Raw genomic sequence first — 24,127 nt, forward strand, 5'->3', positions numbered from 1 at the left:
GCGAAGGTGGTGTGGTATTTTCCTCCAATTCCAAGGTTTAAAAGGATGTTTCGATCACATAAGACAGCTAAGAGTTTGACTTGGCAAGCTGCTAGAAAATCAATTGACAGTCAGATGTCTCATCCGGCGGATTCCCCGTCTTGGAAACTTCTTGATGATAAATGGCCCGAGTTTGGTAATGAGCCGAGAAACTTGAGATTGGCTCTTTCATCTGATGGATTCAATCCCCACAGTTCTCTAAGTAGCAGATATAGTTGTTGGCCATTTATCTTAGTTACATATAATCTCCCTTCATGGTTGTGCATGAAACGAAAGTTCATGATGTTGACCTTATTGATTTCCGGTCCTAAACAGCCCGGAAATGATATAGACGTCTACTTGGAGCCTTTGATTGATGATTTAAAATCTTTGTGGGATGTGATTGGAGGAGTGTATGATGCATATAATGGAGAATACTTTACACTCAGAGCTGCATTAATGTGGACAATTAATGATTTCCCCACCTATGGAAACTTATCTGGTTGTGTTGTTAAAGGATATAAAGCTTGTCCAATATGTGGCGATGATACACCTAGTCACAGGTTGAAAAATGGCCACAAAATTTGTTACATTGGGCATAGAAAATAGTTACCAATCAATTATCCATATAGGAGGCACCGTGCAGTTTTTAATGGGAAACCTGAATATGGCACACCTCCCGAGCCATTAACCGGAGAAGAAGTGTTGCATATGGTTGAAGATGGTGACAGAGTTTGTTGGAAGAAGAAATCAATAGTCTTTGATCTCGAGTATTGGAAATACCTTCCTGTGAGACATGTCTTAGATGTTATGCACATTGGGAAGAATGTTTGCGATAGTATCATTGGTACATTGCTGGAGATCCCTGGAAAAAATAAAGATGAGATTGCTGCTCAATTAGATTTATTGAACATGGGGGTCAAAGCTGATTTGCAACCCGAGTATGGAGAAAGACGTACTCGTTTGCCTCCCGGGCCTTGGAATTTGTCAAGAGCAGAGAAGAGAGAGGTTTGCAATTCTTTCTATGGTATGAAGGTCCCTGAAGGTTATTCTTCAAATATAAAAAATCTTGTATCTTTACAAGATTCAAGACTTCTTGGCCTTAAATCACATGATTGTCATACATTAATACAACAATTACTCCATGTGGCAATTCGTTCTGTTTTGGAGAAGCCTGTAAGGTATGCAATAACTCGTTTGTGCTTCTTCTTCAATGCTATATGTGCAAAGACTGTTGATGTTTCCAAGCTAGATAAGTTGGAAGAAGATGTAGTAGTTACTTTGTGTTTGCTTGAGAAGTACTTTCCCTCTTCATTCTTTGATATCATGGTTCATCTAGTAGTACATCTTGTCAGAGAAGTTCGTCTATGTGGGCCAGTATATTTTAGATGGATGTATCCGTTTGAAAGATATATGAAAGTGTTAAAGGGGTATGTTCAGAATCGTACTCGTCCCGAAGGTTGCATTGCTGAGCGGTATATAACTGAAGAAGCTGTAGAGTTTTGTACCGAGCATTTATCTGATGTTAGTACAGTTGGAGTGCCTTCAAACCAAAAGATGGGAGTTTCAAAGCCATTATCAGGTTGCACAGTGAGCGTAGTTGATCGGGACCTATTGAACCAAGCACATCTATATGTCTTGGAGAATACGGAGGAAGTCCTACCTTATATCGAGTACGAATGAGTTTTATTCTTTAAGTTTCCATTTTAAATTATTTCTTATGTTTATCTTATATGTTTGGGACCGTAATGCTTGAATTTTTTGTGTCATGTAGGTAACATATGATCCACATCAAGACCGCTTATCCAAAATTTAGAAAGAGAACAAAGTGGCTACAGGATAAGCACAATAGCACTTTTATTCAATGCCTACGCTTCAAGGTATATGTTATTGAATAACATATTGGACTTTTAATTTTCTTCTTTCTATGTTAGATTGAATTAAGTTATGATTAATTTGCAGGTTCAAAGTGAACTTAATGAGGAAGACAATCATGGCGTATCAGAAAATTTAAGGTGGCTAGCAGCTGGTCCAAACATGAGAGTGCCATTATATAGGAGCTATCTTATTAAAGGTATTAAATTCAGCATCAAGGCACAAGATGATGTGCGGACAACTCAAAATAGTGGAGTTTATTTACTTGCACATACTATGCAAGTTGCTAGTGCCAAAGATAAAAACCCAATTCTCTCAAATATGGGTTTCTATGGTGTCATTCAAGAAATTTGGGACCTTGACTATCAAAAGTTTACAATCCCAGTCTTTAAATGTGATTGGATAGATAGTACTTTTCGTCTTGTAGTGGACGAACTTGGATTTACCCTTGTATATTTGAGTAAAATTGGACATAGGAATGACCAATTTATTTTGGCTTCTCAAGTCAAACAAGTATTTTTTGTTGACGACCCGATGCATCGTGGTTGGTCGGTAGTGTTATCAATGCCTAATAGAGAATATAATGATGTTATTGGTGATGATGTCTTAGGTGATGTGAGAATTGAGTGTGAGCCATTTACTAGAGGGATGCCAAATGTTGACACATTTGATGAAGTGGTGGATGAGTTAGGGAGTCAAAATATTCGAGATGGGTGTGAAGATATATGGATTGAATGATGCTTTATGTAATTGGCAGTGTATGACATTAATTTTGTAATATATTGTAATGTGATTTCTTCACTTTCATTATACAGGTTTTGGCCACAAAACAATTAGTACAAAAATTACTGGTTCCAGATTACAAACACGACGATCTTGATAAAAATGTGAAAAACAAACGTCTGTTCTTATAAAAAACGACATTTTGGAGCATTCAACGACCGCAATATATTTACCGACGTCTTAAAGCAACGTAACAATGAAGAACCACGACGCTATTGTGAAACAGTTATCCAGGATAACACGTCGGACAAGCATAAAGAACCGCCATGTAATTCAAAATAACACGACTCCAATTCCATAATACCGATGTCTAAAAGACGAGATCTTTAACCTGAACGTTACAAAAGACGACGTCGTCATGAATTTACCACGTCACATGTTCTTTCATAAACGAAGTGGAAAAGGATGAATTCACGACAGTATTTGAAGTCCATTGGTAAATTTGTCGACGTTAAGATATACGAATTAGACGACGTTAATTTTTTTAATGAAGACGTATAAATTATGAAACACGGCGATCTTTTTCATGGTAACGACGTTGTATATGAACGACAACGTCGTCTTTATAAATTAATGTGTCGTAATTAATGACCCCATCATTTTTTGCACGTCATTTATTTTCAGATCCTGTCGTTAAAATTATTTTACACGGCGGTGGAATGAGAAACGATGCCGTTTCAGAGTCATTACACAACGATTATATTTCAAAATATGACGTATAAATTTTGTAATACGGCTCTCATTTATTTGGAACCGACGTTGTTTATTTATTTCAACGTCGTCTCTGTAGATACATGCGTCGTAAGTAATGACCCTGACATCTATTTCCACGTCATCATTCATAGAAAAATCGAAGTGGAAAATTTATTTTACGACGGTTGTTGGAAATGTTATGACGTAGTAGGTGTCAATAACATCGCCTATTATGTATTTAAAGACGTCATATTTCTATTTGTCGTTAAAGGTTCATTTAACGGCGTTGAGTTTTAGTTCTCGCCTTTGTATGTTTATCTTGCGGCCATGTTCTGTTAATATATGTCATATGTTTCCTTTTTAACGACGTTTTTTTGTTAGAGTTGGTCGTCTATTCTCATCCTCGACTGTTTTTTTATGTCTTTTTGCAGTACAAAGACGCCGGTTTTTATTTGTTGATGACGGTTTTTGTTTTAGCAACGACGGGTATTTACCGTCGTGGTTTTGTTACGGAAAATATGTCGGTGGATTCCACGACCATTTGAAAACTGAATACACGACGGTGAATTCCCGTCGTTTTTTTTCCTTTTTTGTAGTAGTGTGTGATCGTTAGTGGAGGCAAACCAAACTCTCTTAATTTTGATGACAGACCGCTTTGTTATTGTAATGGCCCTTTTGTGGCTAGTTTGTATTGGTCTTTGGCTAGTGACTTTTTTAGCTGAATTATAAATGCAATCTTAGAATTTCTATAATAATAATAATAATAAAATAAAAACAACAACAACAACAACCACCTAACTTATTGGAATATCCAATTGAGGATTTGATTACACAATGTAATTATATAGTAGTCACTTCTCATTGAATAAAATATAGTACCCACTAAAATTTGTTTTATTATGGGTACCACAAAATAAACTTGTTCTTTAATTGAGAACTAGATTATATTCTACTACTAATCTCTTGTCACAAGCTCAAATGGGTACCAATAGGCTTTCTTTTTGTTTTTTATTTTGTTTTTTTTATTATATCCTTCTTTGTTGAGAATATTTCCTGGACATTAACTCTTAATTCTTTTAATTACTTATAAATTTATTTACTTTTTTTTTATGTATTCGACCTGCTAAAAAAATTTGATTATAAAAAAAAAAAAAAGACCCTCTAAAAATTTGTTGCCGCCTATTTTTTCCCTAAAAATTAAGAAAGTAATTAAAGCAATCAGTCAGAATATTTATCAATGAGAAAATTATGAATGATTTGAAGGTCAATTGATGACAGACCCAATTGATATGGTCATACCATTTCATTTAATGAATATTCCCATGTGAAGTCTATTTTTATTTATTTCTCTTTTTCAATAATCCTTCAAACTTAAAAAAAAAGACAAATATAAAGTACAACGTCGCTGGTCTGTAGCCTCACGTTGGTTCTCTACTCTTCCTAACGTCTCCAGCCCTCTCTTCCTCCATCAAATCTATCCATCCCCATCCTCCATTGTTGGAGACGAAAAGAAAACAAGAGAGCACCATAACTAGAACATGGAGTAGAAGGGAAAAGCGACATTGTACACATGCAAGGAACTCGTCAAAAAGCTAAGCATATATAAACTAGCTAACAGACTATGGCCTAGTTTGGAATTGTTGTGTTGTGAACATAATCGCTATCAAGTTTGCTGTGAGAGAAATCAGCTGTAAGAGAAAGAAGTTTGGCGTTTGGTAAAGTTTTGCTAAAAGTGTTGTTGGTACTGATTCCCGCATAATCATTAATCCCAGCGCCTCTTCGAAACCGATTCTCGTATAATCAGAAAATGAAAGTACCTCAATAGTTGCTTTCTCTTATAACTTTCTCTTACAGCAATTTTTAATAATAAATAATTTTATCATAATTTATCAAACGAGCTGGGTTTCCCAATATTTTTAAAAAATCAATTTTACCACCCCAAATAAGGTATGCCAAACGGGCACTAAGTTGAAGACGATATAGTTAATTAAAGAATAATCATATTGAGTTGACAAATGATGGATCCAACTAATTACGGTAATCAAATTTTACAAAGAATTGTAAATTCAAGAAACAAAACTAAGAGCTGGTCTCAATCTTCAACTTATTTGCTTTTGGAGAAGAGTAGACAAGTAAACATCTGAATTGTTCAACCCAATTTCAATTTTCTTAAGGAAACTCCAGGTCTCAACAATGACATGGAGGAGGGGGCAGGGACGGTCCTATGACTTGTACAACTTGGGCTATAGCCCAGGTGAGTTTTTTTATATTTATTTCTTATAGTTAGTGTTAATGTTAATCCCATTTATAGCAGAAATATTAATTTGAACTAATTGGATAATTGTAGTGTTACCTCTAGTTGTCGTGTGTCTATCTGACTCTATCTTTGTGATGATAAATTCTCATTTTTGAATTTTCTTATGAATTTTCTTTTCTATTAATTCATTTTTGTTCATCATGGTAGACCTTAGCTGGCATTGTTGGTGTAAAATAGGCCTTTTCAAAAAATAAAATAAAAATGATATGTTCTTAAATTTTATATACATATGATCAATTTCAAAAGCCTAAAATCTAACAGTTCAATAAGGTAAATCTAGCCCACTTCATTTAAAAATCCTGGGTCCGTCCCTAGGAGGGGGGATGGGTAGATTTGATGGAGGAAGGGAGGGTGGAGACGTTAGGAAGAGAATAGAACCAACACCAGGCTACAAACCAGGACCCTAAGCTTATTTTTTAGTTTTTTAGTTTTTCTTTTTTTTTTTTGGGTTTTGAGGATTATTGAAAAAAGATAAATAAATAAAAATAGAATTCACATTGCAATATTCTTTACTGACTCGGCATGACCACGTGAGCTGCCACATAAGGTGGCCAACTAATGCGGAAAACCACATAAGGATTATTGAATTGAAAACAACATATGATAAACAACAAAACCGATAAGGGGAAAATGCAATGAAGCACAAATATGGTAAAAACATCTAAACGATTATATGAGACATCATCAAGATCCACAACAGCATGTCCCTCTAAGAAGCATAAGAGGTACTAATTAAACGACACTCGGATTCAGAGAAGCATACTCAAGCAGGTCCTCATTGCGTTCAAACATGGCCATGTGTTCTTCTTCCAAACTCAACAACGCTTCTATGCCAACGCCATCACTCATGTCCGTCAATAAAGTTGTATTATTGGATTCATTGCGACAGAAATTCATCCATGATGGCTTTCCCCAACCAAAATCGGCTTGGTTGAACGAAAACCTGCACCAACTGGTGCAACCATAGGTCTCAATGCTATCCTTCATTATGAGATTCTTAAGCCCTTCGATGATTTGAAATGCATCCTCACCACTAACTCCATTAGCATACTTTTCTTTATATTCGTCAATGCCCTTCCTCAACTTATGAACCAAGCTTTTAAGTTCCACAGCATCGCTTTCCATTGTCATTGCTGTAAAAAACGAAACAAAGTTCCCCAATATGTTTTCTGCCGTGGCAAGCCCTGATCTTTTCCTCATGTTCACCACTTGAACCCACGCAGATGGCTTTGTAAAACCCAAGTTTGCTCTCGATGCTTGCAACGCGCATTTCCAAATGAGTGCAGACACTACTTCAACACGCGTAGGATTTGGCACTGCGGCACTGGCAGCTTTGGACTTGAGAGCAGCAATTTTTGAGGCATCAAACACAAACCTCTTGGTTATACAGCTGTCTCTAATCAACTCCATGGTCGGTTGGGGTGAATTGAAGACATCTTGTGGTGGGAATAGAGTAGCTGCAACACCAAATTCAACAGGGAGCAGAACTTGATCACTAGCAGTACTGGCTGAGCCAAGGGCAATTGTAGCCCAGCTTTTGATGAATGTGCTGAGTGTAGAGGCATCGGCGACCTTATGTGAAATGTTGACCCCAATTGTCAATCCACCGCATTCAAACGAGTTGACCTGGACTAGTAGAAGATGCCCTGCTTCAACGCTTTTGGATTTTATTGCAATTGGAATCAACTGTTCCAGGATCCCGAAATCGGGTTTTTCCAAAACCTTCCGTATGGGACAGTTGACTTGGGATTCAATAAATCCAGCCCCATGATCATTGCAGCTGATTGAAACATTATATTCGAACTCCCCCGCAAAGGGGTAGAATTGGGTGAGAGCTTCAGATAATGATGTTTTGAGAAGCTTAGATCTTTCAGCAAACAAGGAATTGTGGTCAATGTTGTTGACCACATCATCACTAATATTGTTGGGGTAGAAGAGAAGTAACGAGATATACATATCAGGTTGTAACTGATCAAAAACAGAGAGACTGGAAGTTCTAAGGTGGTGAGGAGTTGGAGAAGATGGCTTAATTGTTTCTTTGCAAATGACTTCAACTTTGATTTCTGAAGCCATCTTTTGTTTCACACTTGAGAGTTTCATTGCAAAGACCTCTATTTAAAGACGCAGAGTCACCACTTTTAATTAATATATATATATATATATATACACACACCAACTCCAAGTCTGTGGCCTACTGCATATGGAAAACAACTTCTTCTGTGAATGATTAGTTTAGTTTAGGTGGGATTTTACGAAGACGAGACTTGTAGTTTTGAATGGTGGCTATAGCTCAGAGATTCTTCCGACCACCCAAAAAAAGCTGACAGATTCTTTTGTCTAGGATTTAAAGGCTCTCATATTACAAAGTTGCTAGATGGGATTGTTTATTGGTTTATTAATGTGTTCGGTAGGATTTAAATGCTTGCGGACAGATTCTCTCAGGACATAACCTGATAGATTTCTACAACACATGTTCCTTATAACACATGTTCCATTGTTTCTATAACACATATGTTCCTCACAGCTAAATATCTGTATCTCAAGACTGTCATGAACTTGATAAGAAAGGTTACATTATAGAACTACCAAGTAAATTTTCTGGCATGAACTTGCCTGAACATATCTCCATTTTCCCCCTTTTACTATAAACTATAAATAATAGGTGTTAAGTAATATTTTCTTGTCATTTTCTCATTGTATTTCAAGTCAAGAGGTCACATGACTCAACCGCTAAGACTTTTTCTATTTTTATTTTTTTTCTTTTTCCCTCTTTCTTTTGTGTCTATAGAAGTAGAATCATTTTGAGTTCTTGTCCAATATTTCTTTCCAATTGTCGCCTCTTTCTTTCTCTCTCTCTCTCTCTCAAATACACACAAGGAAAGGAAAGAAGAAAGGAGAAAACTTACGACTCAAAGCATACAACAACGAGCACATAACAAAGAGAAAATCTGCAGCAGCAGAAGGAATTTCGGAATATATAAAAGAGAAAAGAAAAATGCACAAAGAAAGTGGAAAGCCTTCTATTTAGTACTACTAGCAGCAGATTCTGGACCACCTTCTCTTCTAGTAAGATCATCTTGTTTTATCTGGGACTGGTTCTGATTAGAATCTTCATCATGAACATCATGATGAGCCTGAGCTTGAGCCTTTGGAATAATATGAGCACTAGAAAATAAATCCACAGGCTCAGAATCAGCAATTTTGCCTCCTTCAAGAGGCGTCCCATGCTTGTATGCAACCCTCACAGCTTCATCCTCGTTCAGCCTCGCTTGTGAAGTCCCATACATTATGTCATCTTTGCTGTTTGCCATTTTCACTTGCATCAGCTAGCCCGCTGTCCAGGGTTTTTGATCTGCTTTCGTTTCATTTATAAACTCTGGTTTGAATCAATACGTGGCAGATTGGCTTAAAATGGGAGTGACAAGTGTATAGTTAAACTTGACACGTGCCTTATGTTTGCTGTATGCATGAAGTTGTTCTGCCCACCGTCCGTGATGCTCTCCTCTCTTGATGAACGGCCAAGATCAATTCTTACTCTACCTAAGTTGATAAAGTTGATGGTCAATATCAATTCTATCCTCCACAAGTTGGTGTACAGTGCGGTATGTTGTGTGCTTTAGGTGCGACAATGGCTTATTAAAATTGATGCTTGGTCATGAAAAACTTTTTGTTTTCTTACTTCGAGAAAATTACATTTTTGTCAATAACCAAGTTTCGACTGTTAACTATCATTCAGAATGGTTGAAATAAGGGCCATTGTGCCAATCCCAGAAGTTCAACAAATAAATTGTGTTCGATACACAGATGACATGGCAAACTAACATTAGCATTCTCCAATAAGAAGACTAATCTTCTTTCCCACCCCTCGCGGATTGAGAAAGAAAGAAGAGAGACAAAACACACACTACCAAGTTAAGGAGAAATTATAAACCTACAAAATATCCTCATCAAACTTATAATGCTCCTTTTTTTCTTTCTTTAAACCAAAACTTCATTCAAACTGAGGAAACCGTGTGCTCTAGATAATCACTCGGGAATTATTTGCTCATTATCTGCATCACCTTCTGTCTCAACTTGAGGCTTCGAAGGAGCTTTGGCACCAGGAGGCTGCTTCTTCTTGATCCCACTCACAATGTCATCGATTCTGAGAAGTAGGCAAGCAGCTTCTATGGCAGTTTTAAAAGTCTGGGCCTTCACGTTGTAGGCATCCCATATCTGACATCATAATTGCTAGAAATTAACAGCCTTACCGACATAAGAAATTTCAGATTCAAGACTCCATGGATGCTCAATTATGAGCAATGGCGTTCACTTTAGTAATAACCACGACAACAGCACTTCCCCTCACATGAGTGCTGTCTAAATATACTGGGAGAAGCTCTAAACTAGAACTACTACTGAAGCAAATCGAAGATATCAACCAGAATATTGACGCTTATGCCATATCAAGACTATGTGGGCTATATTCTATTGAAATAATGGGACATATATCAATAATATCGACACCATATCAAGATGATTTCCATATAATGGATACATTTGAGAACAATACTACAGTAAAAGTCCTATTTGAGAGCTTTCACAAAATATCAATCACCCAACAAATTTGAATATTGAGATAGTGAAGGAAATAAAAGAGGGCAACAATAGTAAGTCAAAAAGATATCCACCTACCTTTTTCTCTTTCACATCAGTTATCGCACCAGTGTTACCATCAATGCCAATCCATGCATTTTCACCATTTGCATGCTATGGAAAAAAAATTGTGGTTAGGATATAAATGATGCATCATATTCTGACCAAAAAAATAATGATGCATCAGAACGTATATAGAAATGACAAGTCATGGTAAAACAGAACAAACCCATACAAAACAGATTCAAACCTTTCCCTGCAGTGCCGTCATTGTTCTAATCACGTTCACCCCGCAATTCTGAGCCAAAGTACGTGGTATAGCCTCAAAAGCTATAGCAGCAGCTTCATAGGGCCACTGTTTTACCATCAAAACACATGTAGCCATAAAACTCCATTAAAAAGCATGTAAAGTGAAGCCACAACTAATTCTTAATCTTAAGTATGTCAAAGAGCATGTGAAGTGAAGTGACAGCCAGTTTATTAATAGAATTTAGATTTCTACTTCCACAAGGAGTTATTCTTGGACCAGTTTTACACAAGAAATACCAAACTTTAGGATGAGGAAAGGAGCTTTTACCTTTTCTATACCTTCTACAGATGAACTCTTTTGCTTCAATGTAGCAGATACAGTTAACTCTGTAGCACCACCACCAGGAACAAGTTTCGGATTCTTGAGGATGTTTCTTGCTACAGACATGGCATCCTATGACCAGATATAAGGGAGTAAATAACAAATTTCAGCATACTATATTTATTCTACGTAATGGGGACAAAGAAGTAAAACCATTATACCTGCAAATTCCTTTCCACTTCATTTAAGAGATCCTTACTAGGACCTCTCAAGAGTACAGTACATGCTTTGGGCTCTTTGCAATCAACAATGAATGCAAAAAACTCGTCACCAATTTTCTTAACCTCAAATATCCCAGCGCCTGTACCAACATCAGACTCTTGCAATTCATCTGGTCTGTTAACAATTACAGCCCCACAAGCCTTGGCAATTCGGTTATTATCTGTTTTCCGCAACCTCCTGATTGCACTGACGCCGGCCTTGCTAAAATAATGGCATGCCAAGTCACTAAGCCCCTTTTCTGTGATAACCAGATCTGGTTTAAACTTCAATATTTGCACGCATAGGCTCTCAATGTATTCTTCTTCCAATTTTAGCAGGACTCCCCAATCTTCTTCTTTAAGCAACTCAGCATTTGTTTGGTTCTCGCCTTTCTTATATTCAAGAGGACAATCAAGAAGAATGATGCGTGGGTTGACAATCTTTCTTCTCATTTTTCCAGGTGCAATAACATCTTTGTTAATCATTACTCCTTTGAGAACCACTGAATCTTCCAACTGGCCACCAGGAACCTTCTCAACCTTTATGTACTTTTTAATATCCACTTCCCGCAGACCCTGGCCAAGGTCCACCCCTACTATTGTGGTAGCGTCAAGTGCTAAATCCTAAAAGAAAATCCAACACATACTTAGCATACCAATAGCATATCAATATACGGTCAGATCTAAGAGAGACAAAGTGTTCACACTTCCTGATTTTTAGGTTCACAGTAATTGTCACTACATACAGGGACATGAATCCAAGTTTGAAGTTTTTATTTAATTGATGAGTTAGCCGGTTTACTTTTACTCTGAAGACCAGTTTAATTGAATTTTTCAAGTTGATTCTCAGTGCCAAGGCGGCTCAAGCAAGTGCAAGACATACTATAAAAGACAAAAATGTTGGAAAACATGAAATCAAAGCCGGAGCTTTCCACCTAGAAGAGGATGCAAAGTCATTCTCATACAGAATAAACTTGCATGCATGAGTGTCATTAACTTGAATGTCTTAAGAAATCTTGGAAACATAAAAGACAAAGTATGGTTTATCTTATTTGTATAATAAAAAATAAAAACAAATAGAAATGCTGAAGGGCAAGAATTCAAATTAGAAAATCCATGGTTAAAGCTCATTTTTGGTTCAAGTGTTTCATGTTTTGGGGCAATATGAGCATTTTCCTTTAAAAAGTTTGTCAGTATGTCCTTCATAGACCACTTTACAGTCTACCTAGATGAAGAATCATAATACTCATAAACCTTTAAACAAGAAGAAAGACCTACATGCAAAACTTTATTTAGACAAGCACTTACAGCAATTAAATCCCCAAATTGACTAGTGAACTTTGTACCGATACAACTTTTGACCAGCCCTAACATTGTTGCACCTGCCACATAAAGCGTACGTAAGTTATATTCCAGTACAGCAAACTGGACATTTTAAAAAATCATTACCTAAGGCAGATTATTATTACGAGTAGGATATTCAAATCACTGACAGGTTTGCAATGATTAACAATGGATGTTATCATCAATAACAACCGGCACTGAAAGTATTATTCCGCATGAAGCTACAATTGCAAATGGGTAGAGTATTATTCTGCATGAAGCTACAATTGCAAATGGGCATAGAACTATGCACATTCCAAATTCAATACATATGAATGAAGCTAACATTTCTGTAATGTTCGCTTGGATTTTTCCCTTCTGGTGCTTTAATTGCAGCTACAATTGCAAATGGGCATAGAACTATGTGTGTCCAACTTGGCTTTTTCCCTTCTGGTGCTTTAAATTTTAAAGTTAAGCTATGCCTATTCCCCATTTTCTACTAAGTAAAATCTAAGGCTGCAACATCAAACCGAAAATGGATCTAATTGAGCACAAGGAATAGTACCCTTGATTTTATTTATATATACTGATCCATGACATTACATTCTCACATAAGTAAATTAACTGAGAGCTTGAGACCTATAGTCTGGGCACCAAATACAAATACAATGCAGATAGAGAATTTGATTATGAGTGGACAAGAAACTAAAGGAACTTACGATCCTTCACATCAATGCTCATTGCTATTTTGTCAAGAACCGCAATAGCATCCTCCAGAGCTTTGTTGTATGCTACAACCAAAAAACAGAAAATTAAGAAAAGTAGACAAAAACAATACAGAAAAGAATAAATCACACATCAAAATCAAATCCAAAACTATAACTGAAAGAAAATTGAAGGGAATATGTTATCATAATTTCTTTCAACTTACCTCGGCAAATGACAGTAGGATGATAATGCTTGTCAATAAATGCTTCTGCAACATGGAGCATCTCACCAGCTACACCAAAATTTCATTCCAAAGGTAAGACACAGAACCAACTTTATATACATATAATAATGCATTGACATATCCAGTAGATAGAAAGATGCATAATCACCTTCTTCCATCATACTAAATCCAGTGATACATATTAATTATTTTGCAAGCTAAACCTATTTCTGTATATCATCAACTTACTTACAAGCAATATTTTTTTCTTCGCCAGACATATCTAACAACTATTTACCAAGTCTAAAATAAAAATCTCAATAGAAACGATATTGAACAAGAATATACACCAAAAAGTAATAAACATGTTACTATAGCCCATAAATGAACAGTGAGTTGTTTATAAATAAATAAAGCTCAAACCATACCAAGGACAATGACAGACGTAGTTCCATCACCTACTTCTTCATCTTGTGTGCGACTTAGTTCAATCATTGACTATCATCGCAAATTTTAAAAGAGCAAAGGTAAGAATAACAAGAAAATTAAAATGAGGAGGGGGGCCACATACAAAAGTAAGGGATCATGGAGAAAATAATATGGTAAAACACAGGGGAGAAAGAAAGCAGAAATTAAGGAGAGAGTAATTTTTGCACTGAGAAAAAAAAAATTAGATCCAGAAAGGAGCATTTTGAGACAAATGGCATGCCTTTGCTGCTGGGTGTGCAATATCTAACTCACGCAGAATGGCATTTCCATCATTTGTCACCACAATTCCTGTTATCAATGAGGGAAACAACTTTGTTAGCGTATTGCAAACTCATCAAGACCAAGACAAAAGCCATAGACCCATGAAATAGATACATGAGGCAACCAGTAACATTAATTTTACTTAAATGAAAATAGAACCAGCCTATAAAACAGTAAAATAACTTATGGGATACAAGGTAACGCAATTGCAGCAACTAACATACTGCCACCTACAACAAGGGTTTATTTGGGTCCTAAAAACTGAGGGAAAACAAAACAGTATATTTTATTTCTTCCAAACCACAGAGGAAAGCAATAAAATTTGTCTACTGCAGACAAAAGGATTACCTCCAGCAGCATCAAGTAGCATCTTGAGCATGGATCGAGGACCCAAGGTTGTACGGATTATGTCAGCAACAGCCTGTCATTATCAAAATGCTTATGGCCATGACCCAAAATACTAATAATCTGAAAAAGTAAACACAAGTGAAACACAAAAATATTTTCTCATAAAGAGCATCCACAACTGAGACGCTTAAATGCTCAACATTTTCATAGTGAGAAGGCTAACACTCATGTTAACCCGTCCAGCAATTAAATTACATTGAAAACAAATATTAAAACACACATTTCAGATGAATTTCATATCAATTCAGTTTTAGGTATAAAACATGCAATTAAAACAGCCTCTTTTTCAGTAAGTCTTTCACCCGGTACTAAGCTACATAGACCAAAACAAGGCTCAGACACTACGGCACATGTAAAATAACTCCAATTTAAAGAGTTTTTCAAATTTATCTACTCCATTAACATTAAAAAAACAAAACCCATTTACAAATTTATTAGATTCTCCAATAAATTTCTCTCCAAGACTTCATCACCAAAAATATTATTTTCCCTCGAACGAAGAAAACTATGGATTTACATTTTCACACAAAATCAAATGTTTGGACTCATAAAATGGAGTGCCCTTGATCATACCTTTGATGCCTGGATATTACCATGGTGCACCTTAGTCCCAGACTCACGCTTCAATGAATCTTCTGCTCAAATCAGTTGAAACAAGCAAGATCAGTGAAACGAAGCAAATCGGCTTTCAATGTAACTTAAATCTCATCCTCAAAAGCAGCAAACAACACAAAAACCTAAGCTTTTTCGCATACCCAGATAAAAGACAGATTCAAAACCTAAACTTTAAAGTAACTGCCACTTGAAAAGGGAAGAAAGAAGAAGAAAGGAAGCTTACTCAGGACGAGTACTGGGGCTTGCATGGTGATGCTGAGATCTGTTTGAAACTGTTGAGTGTGTGAGGAAGAGGAGTTCAGAACACTCGAGAGAGGTTTTTGTGTGAGGGAAACGCCGAAAGGGGGTAAAAGGTTTATTGAAACCCTGATAGTGCTGTGCACGGGTCGGGCGACCCTTGTCTGCTCCGAACAAGTTCAAATGGGCTCTAGTCTCTTCAATTTTGGGCTGGGTCAGGCTGGCCCACGAAGAAAAATTGTGGATCTTCGAATTTTGGAGGAGAGCATCTATGAATTATAAGCAAACGCAGTCCGTTTGGAATTCTTTTAAAAATCTGCTTCACTTTAAAGCTTAAGCTTTAAGATGTTTTGTATAAATAAAATATCTCGATTATTTTAAAAGAAGGCCTTGACAATTTTTAAAAGCAGACTGAGCATTTTTCAAAGTCTTTCAAAAGAAGCAGATGAACTTTTAATGATTTTTTTAATTCCCAAAATACCATTATTCATTTTAAAAAATGACATCACCTCCATTTCCACATCCAACTCCACCACTTGCACCACCACATTCACTACTTCTACCACCACCACCACCATATCCTTCTCCTCCTCATCATTCGCCCCCACCACCACAACCACCACCTCCTCCACCACCTTCACCACCACCTCCTCCACCTCCACCTCCTCCTCCACCACCACCACCACCTCTTCCACCTCCACCTCCACCACCACCACCACTTCCACCACCTCCACATCCACTACCACCTCCATAACCAACACCACAACCACCACCATGTTGCCACTATTATCACCACCACAACTTCCACAATCGCCATCCCCACCACCACCACCACCACCACTACCATAACCACTAACTCCACCTTCATCACCACCACTACCTCCACTCCATCACTACCACTACAACCACATGATTAGTACATAACACTTTTAACATCATGTCTATTTTAGTCATTATTCACAGTTACAATAATTTTATATTAAAATTTACCAAACGGTTTTGACACTACTTTTTGTACTAACAGCACTTTAAAAATATTGTTTACCAAACATGGAGCAGCTTTACTTTACAGCTAATTATTTTCAATGTGAAAAGGATGCCCTTTTTATTTTGCTTATTTCTTCAATGTGTTTTATTTTTTTGGAGGACCTTTCCTATTGAGAGGGACGATAGCATATTAAATTTACACACACTACACGAATACTATGACTCAAACCCAGAACCTTATCTAAGGGAATAAATACTCCAAACTACTACACTAGTGAGTCATTTCTTCTATATTTTAAATTTTATTTATTTATTTATTTATTTGTGATGACATATTGCTTCTTCTACGGTATATAATAATCACCAAGAGAAATTATAATTTATTTTATATTTTATATATTATATGATTATGATTTAACTATATTTTTATTGTATCTAATAATAAATGTGATTTTTAATGCGTACAAGGCATGTGTGTGAATTGATTGATTAAACAGACCTCCATGCTTGTCACAAACAACCATTTGTACCATGGATCGCATGAGTGAAAATGGATCTGCGCCAAGTTACAAACAAAACATTTCAGCATTGAACACTCAAGTATTTTCCTCTCTCATTCTACATATTTTAGGGTTAGTTTGGCGTTGATGTGCTGTAAAAATAATCACTATCAGATTTGCTGTGAGAGAAATCAGCTATGAAAGAAAGCACTTGGCGTTTGATAAACTTTTTGTTAGAAGTGCTGTTGGTAAAAAAAACACGGGGTTATTTTTGGAATTTTGAAAGTTTCATTAAACCCAATGCCTCTTCAAAACTGATTCCTTCATAATCAAATAATGAAAGCAGCTCATCACCTACTTTCCCTAATTGCTTTCTCTGACATCAATTATTAAAAATAAGTGATTTTATTATCTTTTACCAAATAGGTTGGGCTTTTAAAAATTTCAAAATAATCATTCATAGCCCCAAATAAGCAATGTCAAACAGGCACTTAGTACTGATATATTACACATGATTAGGTCGTTGAGCTTTAAGGGTTAAGTTAAGCATGTTTTTTTTTTTTTTTTAACAAAGATCATATAGTTCAAATGTTAAAAGCAATTGCCTTGATCAGGTGTACCTAAGATATCGAGAGAGGATCCGAACTTGTATTAAATAGGGTCATACTAAAATAGGTCCTTGTAACTCAAAAATCATATACGATAAGCCAAAAATAATACAACATTTAAGTAAACCCAATTTTAAAATGTGATGAAAATGCGTACATGTAAGTTGATTTATTTGCAAATTATGCCACTAGATCTTTATTTAGCGCCTGACTTTTTTTACATTCCCTAATTTTCTGCAAATAACTAATACCCACCTCTCAATGCACATCTATGTTTGCACTCCTATAATAAATAGACTACAATAAAATTAGTTCAAATACTCCCTCCTAACCTCCTATAGCTTGGATAAATGTTTGAGTTTTTCTATTTAAACCCAGACTTCTAATTCAAATTTTCACAATTTCTTAAAAAACCCCACTATCTGCCCAAACTACCCCTAAATATACAACAACAACAAAACTTGAAGAATTTTGTAATTTTGTTATTTCTACATAGGAGGGCTCCCATATCTGTATACTCAATTGCAGGTTAGATATTACTTTGTTTTTCCCAACATGAAACGTCGTAATTTTAGTATGGAATGCTTTTTTTTTCTTTTCAAGTTTGTTGTCCTCACTTGGCCGTAATTGCTTAATGGTAATGGACACTGCAATGACATAAATGTTTTAAAAGGTTAGATTCTGCTAATGGACACTTCATTGGCATATTTATGTCTTCTTTATTTAGGTTGTTAATCCTGCTCATTGTCCTTTACTCAAATTTTTTTTTTCTTTTTTGTACATGTGAACCATATTGCAGCTTTATTATATTATGAATATTAATTCAAAACTGAGATTAGGGTTTGTGAAGAGAAGATGAGAGTGTATTAGGTTTTTTGGATTGAAAGAGAAGAGTAATCTGGGAATAGGGTGTAGAGTAGTTTGTGTTTTTCTAAATCTTAATATGAAGAGTGGTGGAGTGTGTGGGGTGTGTGTGTAGATGTACTAGGGTTAAGTATTAAGTTGGATGACATTTTTTGTATTTTTACACAATAACAAAACTTAAGAGCTTAATGGTTTAAGTATTGGGGTGAACAAAGAAAAGTGTGGAGGGACATTTTGGAAAAGGCCAAAGGAGAGAGAAATATTTTGAAAAGAAACCAAAATGGACAAAAATGCCCTTATTTATTTTTGGATTTCCTAAGGAATTCCTTACATTTGCATGTATTTGGTTTGAAAGTTAAGGGGTTTTTCTGTATTTTTTGGAAAAGTTTTGGCTTTTTCCAAAAGTGAAAGTTTTTTTGTGGCTAAAACCTAAATTTACTTAAATAGTAGAAAAACTCTAAATGTTTTGCAGTGGCACGATTTGTAATTTAGTTAATAATACTAGGACAAATCTATCTCACATGGAAACCTATTTTCAATTTTAAATTTGGGTTTTCAGTAAAGATTTAAACACTCCCTTAGAACCTCCTACCCACAGATCTAGTGGCATGATTTGTAAATAAATCAACTTACATGGACACATTGTCATCCAATTTTAAAATTGGGTTTTACTTAAATGTTATATTATTGTTGAGTTATCGTATATGATTTTTGAGTTGCAAGGACCTATTTTAGTATGACCCTAGATATTTAGTTATATACCCATTCTTAGCAATAGTGATATAGATAAACCCTACACCATTTAAAATCTAAGGTTTTTTAGGTTTTAGACATAAAAAAATTTTCACTTTTGGAAAAAGCCAAAGCTTTTTCAAAAAAGACAAAAAAACCACTCAACTTTCAAATCAAAGACATGCAAATGTATTGGATTCCTTAGGAAATCTAAAAATAAATAATGGCATTTTTGTCCATTTTTGCTTCTTTTAAAATTTTTCTCTCTCCTTTTGCTTTTTCCAAAATGTCCCTAAAATCTATAAAGAAATCCAAAAAATGACAACTGGTCCTATTGAATTTAATTTTGATTATTAAATTACTTTGATGCATATTGAGTGTTTTGGGTTTTTTATTTATGAGGTTTTGGGATTGGGTTTGTTTTAAGAAATCGATGACAGTTTTGTAATTTATAGGAAGTTCAAAGTATCTTGTTATGTTGTAAATGAGCTTTGGGTGTGTTTCTAAAGTTCATTTCATGTAGGGTTTTATTTATTTATTTATAATTTGAGCCCTTATATTGGGTATAATAATGAATCTCCATTTTTTTACATAATATCCTTCAATTATATATATATATATATATATATATCCCATGCAACACTTCTCTATATGTTATGTTATGGCTAATATACCCAGATGTGATTATTATCCATTATGTACCTATTCATACCGTACTTAGAGCATCCATAATGAGCTCCTAAAACCACATCCTTAGTCAAATTTTATGGAGGAATTGGAAAAATACAACTCCAACCATGCTCCTTGTCCACCTCCTAAAATAGGGAGACCTCTAGAAGCTTCTAAATATGAGGAGAGAGAAATGACTCCTAGTGGCTCCCTATAATTTAATGATGCTTTGTTTTATGTAACTTTTAATTAATGTTTATGACTCCCTAAACTAGGAAATATGATTGGAGTTCAAATTTTATAGAGAGCTACTAAAATAATTTTGTGTGTTTTCAACTAAATTTTAACTAAAAAATAGGGCATAATTGTAGATTTTCTTATTCATTCACTAGGATTTTATCCCTAGCTGGGATTTTACCTAATACCCCTAGCTCGGAGTATTATCCATTACTTTCTGTTCATAAGATTAAATAGGTACATTAATATGTTATGGATAATATACCTATTATCAATAAAATAAAATAGGTACATTAAATATGTTAGGGATACAATAGGTAAATTATTATCCACTAAAAAAAAAGGTAAATTATAATAGGGAAATAATATGATGACTATCCCATACAATTTGCTAGAGGAAAACACATGATCAAAACGTATAATAAATGGTGGTTGACTCGCATACAATATGCTGGAGGAAAAAAATCACAATAAAGGGCACAATTTAAAAGCCCCATAAAATACGTTGAATTGTAAATAGGGCTAATTTTGGAATCTAAAAATTACAATAAATTAAAATTCAAGCTTGATTAGGTTACTTGCTGAATTGAATTCTAGTCATCGGGTTTTACTTAAAAAAATTGGGTTTTATTTGTAGAAAAATATATAAAGCAAAAGGCAGAAAATGGTGAAACATTCAAAATACTAGAAAATGTCCTTGGTTAATTCAAACATTAAGAATTGAAATTATTAATTAAATGAGGATAATATAGTAAATTTACAATTTTTCATATTAAAAAAAATTAAAAATTAAAATAAAATCAGATAATAAATCCTACTTTTATGGAACATAACTACCCATATTATCTTTTCTTAATTCTAAAAATAAAATAAAACTAATTGGCACATGCTCTAGTATGTAGAAAAATAAAGGAATGGGTTGCAGGTAAGGCAATATGAGTTTGAAGGGAGAAGCCAAATTTACTATATTAATAATAAATATTAGGTGGCAGTGTTTTTTTCTTTCTTTTAATTCAAATATTACCCATCTTTCATTTTCAAAATAGGAAGAGTGTCATTTGTCAAACACCATAGCGACATAGATGTAAGTTTTTCCATATATTTTGTGAGTTTGTCTTTTCATAATTATGAGGTGTCATATAAATAATAAATAGAGTTATATTTAAATTAAGATATTATGAGACTTTTATTCAAATAATGACTAAATGGACTATTGTAGGAGGTGGATATCATCCATTATCTCCACGTTTTGGCTAGCAGTTGTCTCTTAATAGGAGAGTCAGTTGTAAAGAAACTTATATAAAAGGCTTGATCTCTGCACTCATATCCATACGTTCATATTATGTATGCTGGTCCTATTGTAAGCCTTGACGTTCTGGAATACTAAGAGGAGAAGATCGTCTTGTATATTTGATTATGGCTAATTCAAGTAAGTCTTATCTAATCATTCTTTTATTCAATTGTATATTTGATTATGGCTAATTCAAGTAAGTCTTATCTCTAATAATTTTTTTGTTCAATTGTCTTTCTGAGTTAAGATGTGGTTTAAGTCCTCAATTGGTTTAGAAATATTTTGCATGTAGTAAACTCTTACAATAGAAACCAAAGTCTTGTAACTCGATGGGAAGAAATTTTTTCCTTCTTTCTTTGGGAATTGGATGGATAGATGAGGCATGGATATATGGCCTAAGGGTTGTACAAGGAAAATTAAAAGGAAAGAAGTTCGAGTTTTCCAATGTTTAAACGCTAATTACTTTTGAGTATTTGTCCACCAAATTTGAATATAAAATGATGTGTCAAATGTCACATCCCACTAATCTTACACCACCACCATCGTATAACACCACCATATCCTTTTAAGAGCACCACCATCCCACACCACCACGGCTGAAAATATTCCCGCTGAATGTTCTACTGCTGAAAACGATTCACAGTTTCATATCCTTTTGGTATAATTCATTCCTTATTATTTTTTGATTCAAGAAACAACACTCTGGTTTTCTCTGAAACCCATACCACAAATCGTACCAAAAGGACATGAAACTATGACTAGTTTAGGTGTGAGAGATGAATGGGGTTAGAGTTGGGTTGGGTAAACCCTCGATTATTTTATTTTATTTTCTTAAAAAAGGGTTTAATGACTTTTGAATTGATAAAAATCGCTTCCACACGTGTAGGGAACAACTGAACTGGCTACGAGTGTAGAGTACAACCATAGATCTCACAATTGATTCCATTAATGCTAATACATAATCAAGCATTCAAACTTGTTCAACTCTTAGATCGAACATTCACTTGACTCCAAGTTTCCAACAATTCTACTGTTTTATTGAGCTAGAAAACAAGCAAGCTATCAAAAGCTAGCCTACCATTTTATTGATATCACAACCATGTCAGAGGAGGACGGTACGTACTATTGGCCAGCTCTCTTATCAGTTGGTGACCCTAGGGTTCAGAGAAGCATATTCAAGCAGCTCCTTGTTGCTTTCAAATAAGGCCATGTTCTCTTGGCTCAGAGTCACCCATGCTTCTATTCCATTGCCATCTCTTTTGTCCATCAAAATAGTTACATTGTTAATTGCAACAGCAACGTAGCTCACCCATGATGGCTTTCCCCATCCAAAATCGGCTTCATAAAATGGAAACCTACACCAACTTGAGCAGATAAACTTGTCTATGTCATCATTTTTCATCAGGTTTATGTACCATTTCATGTTTTGCCATGCTTCGTTAGAATCAAATACTACTACTGCAGCATGACGTTCTTTTGTTTCTTCAAGTCCTCCCCTGATTTTTGCCACCAAGCCTTTCAAATCTATCAGTGTGGAATTCTCTCCAGAGTGAGAATAGTTGGTTGTCGAAAAATCTACTAGATTCCCAACTAAGTTTTCTGGCAAGGGTGGCACTGCCATTTTACGCATGTTCACAGTGTGAGAGAAGACTGATGGCCTTATTAGGCTAGTCCCCAACGTGTTTGATGATGATCGGGATGATGCTTCAATTTTGCATTTCCAAATGAGTGCTGAAGCTGCTTCTACTCTTGTTGGTTTGGGCACAACTGAGCTGGTTACCTTAGATTGGAGAGCAGCAATCTTTGAGGCATCAAACACAAACCTCCTTGTTATGAACTTTTCCTTATCGACTTCCACGGATGGCAGTGGCTCTGAGTTAGAGAAATTTAGTGGAGAAAACAGAGATGCAGCACCAAATTTGGGAAGCTTTAACATATTTGACTGATCATGGGCAGCTGCAGTCCAACAATTGATGAATGTGCTTAATGTTGTGGCATCACCAAACTTATGAGAAATGCTAAACCCAATTGCCATTCCACCACACTCAAACAAGTTGACTTGAACAAGAAGCAACGTGCCGGTGCCCGCTTCTCTAGACTCGGGTTCAACTGGTAGGAATCGTCTTAACATCTCAGCATCTGGGTGTTCGAAAATCTCTGATAAGGAACACTTGACTCGGGCTTCCACAAACTCAGCTCCATCATCGTTACATTCAATCACGGCGTCACCTTTGATTCTTCCTGCCGAAGGATAGAAGTGAGTGAGAGTTTTAGCTAAGGATTGCATTAGATGCTGACATCTTTCATTGGTGGCCATGACATTGTTGCTAGTAGCATCAGCAGCATTGGGATAGAAGAGAAGGATTGGGATGTAGGTCTGAAGGGCCATCTGATCCAAAATAGAGAGCTTATAATTTCTAAGGTGATGAGGAGTTGGGGAGGATGGTTTAACTGTTTGCCTCTGGATGATTTCAACCTTGATTTCTGTGGCCATTTTGCTCAACCTTGATTTCAAGTGATGCAAGCGCAAACTGTGAATTGGAACAATGGGGCTGGTCTACCTTATAATGGATCGGGTTCTACATTGAATTGAATATAACTAGAGCTACATTGTAGGCAAAAGCCCCACTACTGGCTGCCTCTCAAAGATTTCAACCTTGATGCTTTGTGGCCATATCTTGATAGTAGATTCTGTTAACTGTGGAAAATAATGACATGAATATTAGACCGCGGCATGGCCTGCCTTAAACATTGAAGAACTACCTACTTTTGTGGAATTTTGTAGTTGATTATCCAATTGTACTGGGATACAATTAAGTCAAT

General features: G+C 35.6%; 4 protein-coding genes across 4 annotated transcripts; all 4 read right to left on the bottom strand.

Annotated features, from left to right (window-relative positions):
* Positions 1 to 6,162: 6,162 nt before the first annotated feature.
* On the bottom strand, positions 6,163 to 7,816 carry LOC103325687 (cocaine synthase-like). Its single transcript, XM_008227866.2, has one exon. It carries the CDS (start codon positions 7,784 to 7,786, stop codon positions 6,419 to 6,421), a length of 1,368 nt encoding a protein of 455 aa, XP_008226088.2. The 5' UTR covers positions 7,787 to 7,816; the 3' UTR covers positions 6,163 to 6,418.
* A 763-nt stretch (positions 7,817 to 8,579) lies between these two features.
* On the bottom strand, positions 8,580 to 9,139 carry LOC103325688 (SEED MATURATION PROTEIN 1). Its single transcript, XM_008227868.3, has one exon. It carries the CDS (start codon positions 9,007 to 9,009, stop codon positions 8,707 to 8,709), a length of 303 nt encoding a protein of 100 aa, XP_008226090.1. The 5' UTR covers positions 9,010 to 9,139; the 3' UTR covers positions 8,580 to 8,706.
* Positions 9,140 to 9,380: 241 nt separating this feature from the next.
* On the bottom strand, positions 9,381 to 15,557 carry LOC103325689 (TCP-1/cpn60 chaperonin family protein). Its single transcript, XM_008227869.2, has 13 exons — positions 15,403 to 15,557; positions 15,138 to 15,199; positions 14,505 to 14,577; positions 14,116 to 14,183; positions 13,835 to 13,904; positions 13,407 to 13,475; positions 13,195 to 13,266; positions 12,461 to 12,534; positions 11,114 to 11,776; positions 10,899 to 11,024; positions 10,572 to 10,676; positions 10,361 to 10,435; positions 9,381 to 9,901 (listed from the first exon to the last, which is right to left on the bottom strand). The coding sequence occupies exons 1-13, from the start codon at positions 15,425 to 15,427 to the stop codon at positions 9,713 to 9,715; spliced, it is 1,671 nt and encodes a 556-aa protein (XP_008226091.2). The 5' UTR covers positions 15,428 to 15,557; the 3' UTR covers positions 9,381 to 9,712.
* A 6,658-nt stretch (positions 15,558 to 22,215) lies between these two features.
* Positions 22,216 to 24,038, bottom strand: LOC107880775 (cocaine synthase-like). Its single transcript, XM_016793028.2, has one exon. It carries the CDS (start codon positions 23,796 to 23,798, stop codon positions 22,446 to 22,448), a length of 1,353 nt encoding a protein of 450 aa, XP_016648514.2. The 5' UTR covers positions 23,799 to 24,038; the 3' UTR covers positions 22,216 to 22,445.
* Positions 24,039 to 24,127: the final 89 nt, after the last annotated feature.

The sequence above is a fragment of the Prunus mume genome, linkage group LG3, assembly GCF_029339155.1.
Source record: "Prunus mume cultivar Tortuosa linkage group LG3, ASM2933915v1, whole genome shotgun sequence".
Classification (NCBI taxonomy): Eukaryota; Viridiplantae; Streptophyta; class Magnoliopsida; order Rosales; family Rosaceae; genus Prunus; species Prunus mume.

Bases quoted from the DNA above. Each gene is read 5' to 3' on its own strand.
- LOC103325687 (XM_008227866.2), bottom strand. From the start codon at position 7,786: ATGAAACTCTCAAGTGTGAAACAAAAGATGGCTTCAGAAATCAAAGTT.
- LOC103325689 (XM_008227869.2), bottom strand. From the start codon at position 15,427: ATGCAAGCCCCAGTACTCGTCCTGA. The intron at 13,476-13,834 runs GTATGGTTTGAG...ATTTTGGTGTAG, and splicing joins TACGTCTGTCATTGTCCTTG to CTGGTGAGATGCTCCATGTT. The intron at 13,267-13,406 runs GTAAGTTGAAAG...TTTTGGTTGTAG, and splicing joins TCCTACTGTCATTTGCCGAG to CATACAACAAAGCTCTGGAG.
- LOC107880775 (XM_016793028.2), bottom strand. From the start codon at position 23,798: ATGGCCACAGAAATCAAGGTTGAAATCATCCAGAGGCAAACAGTTAAA.
- LOC103325688 (XM_008227868.3), bottom strand. From the start codon at position 9,009: ATGCAAGTGAAAATGGCAAACAGCAAAGATGACATAATGTATGGGACT.